The sequence below is a fragment of the Labrus mixtus genome, chromosome 21 (genome assembly GCF_963584025.1).
Source record: "Labrus mixtus chromosome 21, fLabMix1.1, whole genome shotgun sequence".
Lineage (NCBI taxonomy): Eukaryota > Metazoa > Chordata > Actinopteri > Labriformes > Labridae > Labrus > Labrus mixtus.
Window position 1 is genome coordinate 22,687,532 of NC_083632.1, and position 13,034 is coordinate 22,700,565.

At 36.2% G+C, this 13,034-nt stretch overlaps 1 protein-coding gene across 1 annotated transcript; it reads right to left on the minus strand.

Moving 5' to 3' along the window:
- Positions 1 to 3,563: 3,563 nt before the first annotated feature.
- LOC132955645 (uncharacterized) lies at positions 3,564 to 11,590 on the minus strand. The gene is made up of 8 exons (XM_061028576.1): positions 11,488 to 11,590; positions 8,337 to 8,375; positions 7,934 to 8,155; positions 7,567 to 7,842; positions 6,662 to 6,940; positions 6,338 to 6,559; positions 4,825 to 4,938; positions 3,564 to 4,748 (listed from the first exon to the last, which is right to left on the minus strand). The coding sequence occupies exons 1-8, from the start codon at positions 11,519 to 11,521 to the stop codon at positions 4,441 to 4,443; spliced, it is 1,494 nt and encodes a 497-aa protein (XP_060884559.1). The 5' UTR covers positions 11,522 to 11,590; the 3' UTR covers positions 3,564 to 4,440.
- Positions 11,591 to 13,034: the final 1,444 nt, after the last annotated feature.

A 13,034-nucleotide genomic window follows, 5' to 3' on the forward strand; every position in this document is an offset into this window, starting at 1 on the left:
GTTACAAAATATTTTTTTTCCAAAAAGCAAAGTTAAATGTTGTCCTTATGTGCACACTTTTAAGAAGACGCATGTGACTTGTGCCAACACAAAAAAATATATTGCTCAGCAGTATTGGTTTAAATCTCCACTGAGAAGGTATTTGGACACCTGGAAATGTAACTGCACACAGCTTTCAAAGAAGTCTAATAGCCCACACTGACTTTGGGATTTCTTTATTTAAAAAATGTTTTATATACAAGGCCTCAGACCTGCCTGCTTACTGACCAGCTGGGGGGAAATGTCTTTATGCAGAGTAATAACAATACCTTAACCCTAGTCTTAGTTTAGGGCTGTATTTATTTCTATCGATTCTCCATAAGGCTGTTTTCTCCTGAATGATTTTCTATAAGCTTTACACAAAATATATGTTTCCTTTATGTTACTCTTCATGTCACTCTTGTGTTCAGGGAATTCAAGCATTTAATGTTCACATCTACAAATGCACTTGGCCGTCACTACATGACCAAAAAACAAACCCAACAAAAGCCAGGCTCTTCTCTTTCTCTTTCACAGAAGTGATGTACAAAGAACACTTAGCAGAGCCTGATGAGTGATGCGAGTTATATAGCATCAGTCAAAGTTTAAAACTGCAAATAAAATAAAAATGTTCGGCTGATAGAGCCATCACATAGAACTCAGTCTGTTAAAAAACCCCTGTGGTTTTTTATGAATGGTGCAGCAAGCAGCAGAGATGTTAAAGGATCAGGAAACCTGCTCCCATTAAAATTAAAAGGCTTATCATGGACAACAAGCAATGAAACTTCATTGTACATGAGCAATTTGTTTTTCATTTGTATTAGTAGATGTTATAATGTACTAGCTAGTCAGGAAGAAGAAGGTTTAAAGATTTAAAGCATCTCAGCATTAGAGTTTCACCAAACAGTATCACTCACTGATACGGTTTCACTGATAGATTACAAATTAAATGCTAGGGTTTTTACTGTTTTTGACTTTTTATTTCATTGTTTTCTTGTTAAATGTTTTGTTCTGGATTGTAAACAAAACCAGTATATGTAAAAAATATCATGTACATGTGAAAAAAATATTGTACAATAAAATTTAGAGGTCAATATTCTTGTTTTAAATATTCTTAGCAGTTATAGTCCTTACTTTCTTGGTAAGCAAACGTGATTACAGCTGAGGGTTCCCTTTTTAACCAACTTCTTGTTAAACACCAGTTTTGTCTTTTTCAAGTCGACCTTTCTTCATGTGTGGTTCAGGCACGAACAATGTGGGTCTTAATACCCTTGACTACAGTGGTTTCATGTTACTCATAGTGCTGTACTCTGTGCTGTGTCCAGACAGCTTATCGATCACTGAGCTAAAATACAAGAGCATTGAAATGAAGATGAAAAATAGCTTTTTTTGGCACCAGAGAAGGGACTCACCAGTTTTCCTCAGCCAGGAAGCCACTGAGGCTTTGGCATACACCCTCACCGTCCAACTCTGGTCTCTGGAATCAATGGGATTATCCTGCAACCATCTGTCAGTGGAAGAAACAGTAGTCACCTGGATGTAACTCGAATTCTTTGAGGACACGGGTAGAGTTATAAAGGGCTTTACTGATGATTTGCACAATTGAAGCCCTGCCTCGACACCCTAAGAAAGATCTTAGTACTCACCACCAACAACCTAATTGGACTTTTTGGTTTAGGAGCTGAGATAGAATTAATTATCACTGCACAGAGGTTAAACCAAGCATCAAGTGTGACAGTCGTCCTTCAGATTCATTCAAACAAAAGTGGATGTGGAAGGACATGGCCATTTGCCTGTCCCGTTTTAGGTCAACCCCTATCAAAAAGTCCCTGCATAAAGGTGGACATAACTTGCTGGAGACAAGGGTTTCAAGGGTGTGGCCTCTATTTATAATACTAACATCAACTCTTGTATTACCCCCCAAGCACAGAAACATTATTAGCCTATGCTATCAGCCAAGTGATAGCAGACAATATAGTGTATTTAAAGGGTTTATGAAAGTTAGTCACATATGCCCTATAAGTTCACTATCAGACTTAAACCTAGCTAAATTCGTTTTTTACAGGGTTTCTGGGCTTTAATAACTAGGTCCATGTTCAACCCTCAACCTAAACTCACTGTCTTCTTAGTGTTATTCTGACACATTCTTTAATGAGTAGGCTAATCTTTCATAAGCAAGCTAGCCAGGTACCCACAAACAATACAAAATGTGTTTGCTTGACTATAAGACATAAAACTAATGTTTATGGGGAATGTTAACACCAAAAAATAATTAACAAACCAACATGAATAAACTGTAGGCTACTGTTTCTATTATTTATTAAATGTCAATCATTTAACTTGAGCTTCATTAGCTCATTTAGTTAGTCTTCATGGTAAAAGTTGTGCATTGTTTGACCACTATATAGCTTGAAACTAACCTTAGTGTGCTTTACCAAAGTACATTTAGGCCTACCATTGTGGCTACTAAGACTAGCTTTTGTACTCCAGACCTGTAGCTAGCCCACTCATACACACTCAAACAAATAACACCAAAATATACATGACACGTCTCCACCATACCTTTTTTTTAAAATCAGTATTACTGTCAATATTAAGGTTTTGGTGTTACCATAACTGTCGGTTCATATTGTAGTCGCCATATTTGTACGTCATATTTTGCGCGATACCTGGCGTCCTCGGTAAAAAAAAAAAAATGCAGCAAAGGCTCTTCACTTGTTAGGATTTCGCTCCTACATTGGCTTCAGAACAGTTTGAGCCATGAGATAAAGTAATGGGGTTAAATCATAAATGCTCTGGAAGCTGACTGAGAGACATTTTTGATATCAAGATATTTATCTGAGTATTACTCTTGTTATGATGTCATTATTGATCAATATTTGTGTTACTTTTTAATAGCCGATTATCAGTCTACTGTTACTTAGGCCAGGCTAAGTTAGGCTATTATTGTATTGTTTGATATGATATGCTTTGGCAGTATTGTCACATTCATGCTAATGAAGCTTACTGAATTAAAAAACTGAATTGAACACCACCGTCATTTCAAATGTAGCGTTTCATAAAATATTCAAGTAGGCATTTCAAATGTGTAACTGAACCTGTTTTTTTTTCAACATATTCTTATTAAAGCAAGTTCAAGATATACAGTGCAATTAGGATGCAGTCAACATTTTTCTTTTTTCCCCCTGAAACATTCAAAAACCCAGTATCACTTCTCCCTATAAACAACCCTCCCAGTTCAACAAATGTGTAACTGAACCTGGTTTTATGCAAAAAAAAAAGGTAAAAAAGGTATCGATTTCTAATTTAAAATTGTTGCACTAAGTGTTACTTTTGTCTTGCCATAGAAGTGAATTGGAGAGAAGGAATTACTTGAAATCTGAGATAACTCTTCAAAGAGGGTCGAGTCATGATGGAAAGAGCGTGATGGTAAGTTTCATCATGACAAACCAAATCACTAAGAGGTTGAACATGTTTGTCTGGTCTTGTTAATGAACTGACCTTGTCTGTCCCTTCCTTCAAAGAGCTTGTCAACACCGTCCTGGTTGGCTTAGTTGGCTTTAATCATGTTCTGTGCTCCACAAACATTAAGAAAGATAGCTTGTGAATGTACTTGACATTATTATATATTGACATAAAGTGATTTATAAAATAAAAACAACTACATTGAATAAAACATATTTATTATAGCATATATAATTAAACAAAATATATCTATTTTAAAGTACTGCATTTTTACAGCAAATTGAACTGACATGTCACTAAAAAGCATAAAAACTGGTTACATACATAAATGCTTTAAAAATTGTGCACACAAGTAGAAATTATACAATATTACACCAGTAGCCTATTTGAATTCACAAAGAAACATAAGTAAGTAATAACTAAGTATTTGCTACATAAAGATTAATTTACATTGCCTTTTTTCAGCACTGTAAGAGCTTTATATAGTTAGAACTCATTGTATGTGTTATATACTAATCATATATCACTCATTATTTAAGTTATTGTTCGTACTGTACAAAAAAAGGCTCGGAAACAAAGCCTGACCATATGTGTACTGCAGTCAGTGAAAGTATTTGTATGATAAATATCAAGGGGCAGAAAAAGCATTTAACAGATCAAGTTTGCCTGAAAGCTTGAGTGCATAGAATTGGCATTATGGTATAATTATTTCCAATTGCTAATTGTTATACTATGAAACTAACAAACATATGCTGTCTTCATTTTTTTAATTGTGATGATAGATAACTTTTCTTTCTGTATTGTTTGTTATATATATTTCAAAACTGACATCTCCGGACCTTGCTGGTTGCCAAGAAATTGATCTTTGACCCTTTTTTCCCTTTTTATAACTTAATAATTATTTACTTTTCCTCCTCCGTCTCATTTTCTCTGTCTTTGTCACTCTTCCCTGATGCTTCATGTCCTTCCACTCCCTCCTCCGATTGCACCCTCCATGTTCAGGGATTGGTATTGCCCCTCTTCCATTCCCTCTTTTTGCAACTGTTCATACTCTCCCCCTCCTCCACTTGCCGCCTGCATTTGCACAGTGTGGTACACCCCCTCTTCCATTTCCTCTTTCTTCAGTGCTTCATATTCACCCTCTCTCTTCTGTCTGCCCGGTGCCTCTGGGTGCAGGGTGTCATACTCACCCTCCCTTTGAGCACGACCCAACATCTCGTAATCATCATCACCCTTTTTGCGCTCCACATCCTCATAAATTGCTCCTAAAAACAAAATAAAGTGTTACATGATGCATTAAGTGTACTTAAAAAAAGTGGAAAACAAGTAATAGATCCATACCTGTGGCAGCTCTCTTCCTGTACCTTATATAGAAAGGAATTGCTACAGCTGCCGAACCTAGAATCAACAGCAGGAAGACCAAAACTAGGAAGAGGGTTTTGACTGGAGGATGATCTGCAGAAGAGGCATGCATTGACTCTTTAGTGTATGAAGTTCTGTTATAGGTCACACTCTCATTAGCAGGGTTTATCAGTATAAAATTGGCCTCACGTTAGTGCCATAAAAAAAAGTGGTCAGAGTTAATAGTTATTAACAGTCATGAGATCTTTGAGTATATTAATTATTTGTAAAGCAATTTTTGAAAGGTGGCTGAAATGTTTACATTTTGGGATAAAATGAAAACACAACTTTTCTATGTGAATTTTCCACCTGTACGACAATTCAACAGTTCTGAGAAAGTCTGTGTCCTTTCAGAAAAAACTTAATGAGATAAATATTATTAATTTTGTCATTATAATTTGTTTGGACCGCTATCAGCACACAGTGCTGAGACTAAAGTAAACGACAAAGTTGGAGCATGATCTGCTGAATTAAAAACAAAATGACACTTTTACAGATCATCTCGTGCAATGTTTTTTCATATGATCTCTGAAATAATGTCTATATCCACTGAATTGTATATACATGTTAATAGATATTATAATAGATAAGTTGGTAGGTCTCTTAAAATGATTCAACTGGATGGCGTGCTGGTGGCGCAGTGGTTAGTGCATACGTCCCATGTATGGAGGCTGTAGTCCTCCAAGCGGGCGGCCAGGGTTCAGATCCAACCAGTGGCTCCTTTCCCGCATGTCCTTTCCTACTCTCTCTCTCTCCCTGATGTCTGACTCTATCCACTGTCCTGTCTCTAATAAAGTCAAAAAATGCTCAGAAATAAATCTTTAAAAAGATTTAACTGGATAAAGAGTTATTCTGAAATAGATTATTCCCAAATAAATGTGCAGATCCAAACACACTGGATCCTACAAATCCCATAATGCAACTCTAAAGTTTTGTTTGTTAGATCTACCCTCAGGTCAGCACTTTTTTAAATTTTTTATATTCAGGTCTAATTACAGATTTTTTCCTCAACTGTTTTTAGGTTCTTGTTTTAAATGTCACATATATTTTTATCCCTGCACGGGTTATGTATATTTCTTGTATAAGTCTATTTTTAATTGCACAGTTTAAGTTTGATTCATCTAGGGGTATTCTTTAAATCTTTTTTTCAGGTTAATATGTATATATGGGAGGGGGGGCGTCAGTTTTGTGGTTCATTTGTAACAAATGTTTCATGTCATGTACGTCTTTGTAACCTGCTACTGGATGCTTTGAATTTCCCTCGGGATCAATAAAGTATCTATCTATCTATCTATCCATCCATCCATCCATCCACCCAGCCTAATAAGGGCATTGGTCCTTTAAACGCCACATCCACTAAACACTGTTCCCCATTTCTAAGTATTTCAATTCTCCAAGCAAACTTGAGACAACACTGATGGCGACGACATCAGTTCAATAAACTGGAACTTACAAACAGAACTGCTGCTGAGATAAGATCTCCCGGTGCTCCACACAGCTCTACATGCATAGGTACCACTATCTTTTGGCATCATGAATCCTTGGCCAGAATACACTCGTGTCCATGGCTTATCATCGCTCTTATGGTACCAGTTATAGGAGCTTTCACTGGGGCAAAGTGGACAAGAGCATGACATGCCAACGTTTGCAGAGAGGAAGGCTTTCATAGGAGGGACTGAAAAGAACAAGCGAGGAGATGGATGTTAAAAAAAGGTCTGCTGATGAGAAAAAAACAAGAAATGACATGCAGAAGACACAGTGTTTGACAGACGCTTACCTAGGACAAGCACATCTTGATCATCAGAGCTCTCACTGTAGGGAGGCCCGGCAGTGCGGTCTTTGTACGTGAAGCTGGACATGCACTTATATCTTCCCATCGCAGATTCTGCCACATTGGGGATTGTGTAGGTTGGATCGGCACGTTGCACTAACATCACACCGTCTTTGTAGAAAGCAGTCTGGCTGATCTGATCCGTGCCCCAAACAAGGCACCTCAGAGTCAGACTCTCCCCGACTACAGCCGGCAGAGGGTACATTTCCAGTGATACCTTTTTCTCTGGAAGAAGAAGAAGAAGAAGATGATGAATGTTGGATTAGTTATATTCCTAAAATTTAAGATACAAAAAAAAACGAACATGATTTCAGAATCAGAATCAGAATCAGAATCAGAATCAGAATCAGGGTTTATTGCCAAGTACATTTAAACACACAAGGAATTTGACTTGGTGTATTGGTGCTAAACAATTAACAAGGAAATAAAGCAGAACTAACAACAACTTAAATAATACAGTATAAGAAGATATTACAATATATAAAATAGAATTTAAAAATGTAAAATATAAAATATAAAAAACACAAAATGTACAAAAGGTGAGCTGTGCAGTGGACTATGAGAAAAAAATTATTTCTAAGACTAATATACAGACTACATGTTTCTTCCCAAATCAGCAAATTCAGAAATGGAGAGATTGAAAAAAAAAAAACTTGACGTGTAATTTATTATGTTTAATTTGAGCTGATATATTACATGAAGTATCACATGTCAGTGTAAAAATATTACATTGGGAAATTGGTTACCAATAGTGATGAAAGCTACACAAAATAATCCCCTGAATGTTGTCTGTCTGTTGCTGAGGAAATGTAATAATAAAACAGTATTAGTATTACATAAAACTGGCCTACCTGAGGTACGGACTGTGATTTGGTTGCTCCTGTGTTGATTTCCATCCGTACACCAGAAAATAGTCTCAGGAACAGTTAGTTGATAAGTTTGAAAGTCCAGACTAACACTGTCCTCCTGCAACTTCAGCTTGATATACTTTGTCCTATCTCCCCTGTAGATCTCACAGTGCCATCCCCTCAGACCGTCTTCATTGTCGAGCTGCAGGGTGACTGACCCCCCGACCCGCATCACCGGTTGGCCTGTCTTGATAATGAGTGAAGCACTGGGAGCGTATCCTGAATGGTAAACACATCACATTATACCATTATCTCTAAAGGTAGTATATGACCCTTCACATCTGCAGCAGTTTGAGCTTTAATACTTTACCATGGACGTTAATAGTGATTGTGTCACTATTTTGCGTGTTGCTTTCACATCGATAAGAGCCGGAGTGTCCTGGGGTAGCAACCGCAATCTTCCAGGTTTCATTCGTCTGCATCTGTTCTGTGTCATTCAAGTACCACTTCACTCCGCTCTGACTTGCGCCCCCACATCTCAGATAAAAAGTGTCACCAGAGTAGATCTTGGTAAATGTAGGCGACAGACTGACTAAGAAGACAGGAAAGAAGACATACAGTATCATATTACTGTAGGAGTACTCACACAGTTTGTGTTGTTACAAGAAATAGTAAAGATCCCTAAACGTGGGGATTGCTGCCCCCTGCTGACAGTCTGCGGCAGTTTGATGCTAATAGAAGGAAGCTGTTGCAGATGTGTGAATGCTGATTACCTTTTGGCGTTTGCTGACATCTGGACTGGAGCACCAATGCTGTAAGAAAATAACAAAATAAAAAAAGTTAATCTTTGCTATAAAAAAATAAAATAGTGACTAATAAAACACATAAAAGTGTCTGCCATTCACAGCGTATATATTCAAACTGGTGACTCGCAGAATCCAATTTAATTTGCCAACATTTATAGATAACTCTTGACTCATTCAGGGCTCTGTTTGTGTTACACATGTTTTCAGTTTATGCACTCTCTATATGTGGAAACCAACTCTTTAGTTGCATTTTGTTTCATTTAAAGTATCTATTGCTGCTATACATTTGTTTTTTTTTGTTTTTTTTACCTGAAGTGATAAGATAAGAAGATAAGAGATAAGATAAGATAATCCTTTATTTATCCCACAACGGGGAAATGTACGGTGTTACAGCAGCAAAGTGCAAAGATTGCAAACAAAAAGTGAACACAGTACAATTTAAATAAAAAAAGAAAAATTAAAAATGTACGAAAAAATAGATAGATACCACAATATAGATTTAAAAAAAATAGATTCTAAAAAATAGATCAGCTGAGAGCTGCAGTTTTGACAAAAATGTAGTCAGAATATTCAGTGTAACACAGACATATTACTTTTTAGATTATTTTTGGGCTTGTTTAAGCCTTTATAATAAAGGACAGCTGATGAGAGTGTTGGGGAGGGATTGGGGGATGACATGCACAGCGCATGGACTGTAGCCTCTGTACACGGGGCGCCCGCTCTACCAACTGAGCTAAACCTAAAGCTAAAAGTTCAACTTTTTTCTTATTAATAATAATAATAATAATAATCATAATAATAATAATCATAATAATAATAATACTTTTATTTATATAGCGCTTTCAATCAAAGTGCTGTACAAATTAAATTACATTTACTCTGTTCAAAGTCATTCATAATGAATCAATAAATGTTTGAGATGCACTTAGTGTGAGGTTGAAAAACATGAGAACATCATTTCATATAAATAACAAACATTTCTAGTTTTTTTTTTCTTTCTCATTTTAACAATTTATTATTTAATTCTAATATCCGTAAACAATGAAGGTAACCTATTGTAGTTTGTTGTTGTGCAGTGATATGCTGTGGAGTTCCCCCTAAAGCCGATCTGTAGCTTATTGGCTCTTTATTAAAGAAAGTCATTATGAAGAATCTTTTCTAAGTCTTTTGATCGAGTGTATCGTCAGTTTCAATAATTGTATCCAAAAAGAATGAAAAGCAAAAATCTTAATTTCTTACATGATCAGTTAAAACATTGTTAAGTGTTGATGACATATCCCAAATCAATCTTTTTTCATAAATATATGTTTGTTATTCCTGCTTCATCCATGTGTGTTATCAGAATGAGATTTATTTTGACTTTGTAATGAAACTCAAATCAACACCTACATAAGACACATACGATAAACTTGTACAAAAATATTCCCCATCATAGAGAACAGTTGACTTTATGATACAAGAAACAAAAGTTAATGACAACAGATGAAATGTATGTTTTTACCATTAAAAGGATTTTGACAAATTAAAATAAATAACACTTCTGGAATTTCCCTACAGGAGACGCAATTGTAAAACAAGAAAACCTTTTAGTGTCTTGGAGATGTGCTAATATAAAACCTCTGACTGAAAAAATGCCCTGACCTCAGCAGCTTGTTGTAAAAAAAACTCTCACAAAGTAGAAATATTTACTCTGAAATGATCCAAAATAACTTAATCATGAATCAAATGTGGTACCAGATTTTCTGTCAATGTAATTGTTTTTCCCTCGGGCCACGCTGTGTCCTTCCACCAAGTTTCATGATCATTGAGCTGGGCGTTTCTTTTCTTTTATTATTATTATTATTATTATTATTATTATTATTATTATTATTATTATTATTATTAATAATAATTTAATTAACCAGGAGAAACCTCAGAGTATCCTGGCCATTTTTTTTTATATATATATAATCACACTGTCGTAGCGGAAGAGCACTAAAAACCAAACCTCTTCTGAAAAGGACAAATTAAACTATTGAATTCTAATTCTATTCTATAAAAATGTGCTAGCTGTTGATCAACTTTCTCTTTCGGAGCGCTGGTGGCGAAGTGGATGGTGCGCGCGTCCCATGTGTGGAGACTGCGGTCCTTCGGGCAAGCGGCCCGGGTTCGGGTCTGACCTGTGGCTCCTTTCCCGCATGTCAATCCCCACTCTCTCTCTCCCTGATTTCTATCTCTATCCACTGTCATATCTCTCCAATAAAGGCACAAAAGCACAAACATAAATCTTAAAAAAACAAAAAACAAACTCTTCTCTTTCATCATGTCCTGTTAGCAAATGTCACAACTTTGTGATTTGAGCTCCGCCTGTTTGTCCACATGAAGCCTGTGTATACATCTTAAAATGGATAAACAGTGTTCCAGAAGTTTGTATATCATATCTAACATTCCTCCCAAAGCTTGAAATATATTTTCAGATTCTTAATTAACCTAAATATAATGTGTAATGTTCAAAAGTGTGTGGATCAAATATGAGGAGAAAAATCTGCACGACGCCGAAATCAAAGAGGAACTCTAACATCTGTCCAAGAAAGACAAAATAATGCTCATATGTGTACAGGCCATGAAGCAGGTTTGCACACTGTCTAACAAAGCAAAATCAAATGAGGGGTTTATTCTTTAATTTGGTAACCAATATCCTTGTTTTGTACACAAATAAATATTCTTTCTGTTGCAAATGAAAAAAAAAAAGTTGTTCTTTCCCATCTTTGCTGGTCATGGGTTTAAATAATTTATATTTTCTTTAAGTCCGTCTCATGTTGAGGCTTGTCCCAGATAAGGGCAGGGTCATTTCATAGACTGAATGAATAAAAGCTTGGGTTATTAAAAGACGTCTTACAGTATGTTTAAAAAAACACTTAATTGTATGATTTAATGTCCTTCTCATTTATACACCTTCATACACTACAAAGTGTTAAAAGTGATTTTAAATAAACCAATAAGACATTTGTGTGCATTACTTTCAAACGTAGCTACATCCCATTTGAAAAATAATAAATACCTGTAAGAATACAAATATAATCTACAAATTATCTTTAACCCCAGCTATCCCTTATTTATGTTTCAAAAGTCTTTTTACCTGCCAGGAGCAGCAGCTGTGTTCTTCCCTTCATCGCCCTTCCCGACTGACGCAGACGGTGGAAACAGAAACACAACTGTTCAGTCTGAGAAGTGACTGGATACTTTCTGGCTATTAAGGATGTTCAGTCATGTTTAGGAAGTTGCTGACGAGTGGAAGGAGGGATCCCACGAGGTGTTGCAAAGAGGAAGCTTTACCCTCAGTCGTGTTCTTAGAATCTAACTGAAAGTCGCTTTCTCAGAAGTTGATTTGTGCATTTTCAGATGGTGTCTGATAGGAAAAGAAAGAAGGGAAAAGTAGAGACATTATGAAACCGCATGAAGTTACTCAACTTTGTTATTTATTATTGCACATGTACAAAAATAACTGACATGACATAGAGACAGAATTCATTTAATTTACTCCACAAAACTTTAATAATAATACAAACTTATTCAGGATGTCTTGTGAGCTTTTTAAGTGTGCAGCTCAAGATTCAGTATAGAAAGATGCTACAGTAGGATGCCTGACAAATTGATGTGTAGAGCTGACATGAAAAGCGGTCGACAGTTTATTAGTGTCTCCTTGTGCTTCGTCATGGCTCCTTGTTTTTTCGTTTTGGATTTTGTTAGTAAGTTTTGTTGTGGACTTTTGGTCTTTATTTTGAATAAATCATTTTTTTGTTAGATCTGCATCTGGGTCCTCCTCTTAGTTTTTCTCAAACCTTGACAGACAAGTGTTTGCCCCGAATAACTGAAAAGATCTGGTAAAATGATGATATAGTATGTGGCATCTTGAAAAAATGAAGTAGAACCGAGGGCTGCAGACAATACACCTGCTTCCTTTTAGGGACAAGACGTCAAATCTTGGCTACATGTGCTATGCTTTAATCCTTGTCATATTATTTTGTGCAATGTTTTGTAGTTAGCACATTTTAATACATCTGAAAAAAATCTCTTTATTCTTACTCACAACATCACAAGTTACAATATTGCACTTGCACTAACCCTCTGCTGGTTTTATGGTTTCTGAGAATTGAGGGGACACTTTGCTGGTGGTTTCTCATATGAAACTGTTAAGCTCTCACAAAAACCAAGAGAAGGATGCAGCGACTAAATGAGTTGTGTTAAGTTGTATGTGGACACATACATACACTAACTAGTAATATAGCACTCTGTGTGCAGGTCATTTGAGGACATGTGGGTTGTGGGTGTAAAAGGAGATGCTGCTGATTTCCGATAACTGATGATGAAGTGTCATTCTGGTCAGCAACTTCTGCTTTCCTGTAATGAGTGAAACAAGAACTTGTGTTTTAATGAATGTTAAACTGACTCCTCTTCTGCACCTAAACAAACACAGACTAAAACATCCCAAAGCCAACACATCAGGAAAACCAGGAGTAGTTGTCAACACATTCGCTGATTCTTTTTCACTGGTGAAAAAACACATTTTGCAAGATTACTTCCTCAGAACTGCAGGCCGATTATAAGGTCAGCAGAAAACAGTGTAACCGTTTGGGCCTGTCTCAGGTGTGAACATTTAGAGTCATGGTAGCAAAACATTAAGAT

What these genes read in the sequence shown, in the direction of transcription:
- LOC132955645 (XM_061028576.1), bottom strand. Translation starts at nt 11,521, where the DNA reads ATGAAGGGAAGAACACAGCTGCTGCTCCTGGCAG. An exon ending in ATGTCAGCAAACGCCAAAAG is followed by an intron (nt 8,156 to 8,336) that starts GTAATCAGCATT and finishes CTGTCTTCTTAG; the next exon opens with TCAGTCTGTCGCCTACATTT. An exon ending in CAGGAAGAGAGCTGCCACAG is followed by an intron (nt 4,749 to 4,824) that starts GTATGGATCTAT and finishes TTTTGTTTTTAG; the next exon opens with GAGCAATTTATGAGGATGTG.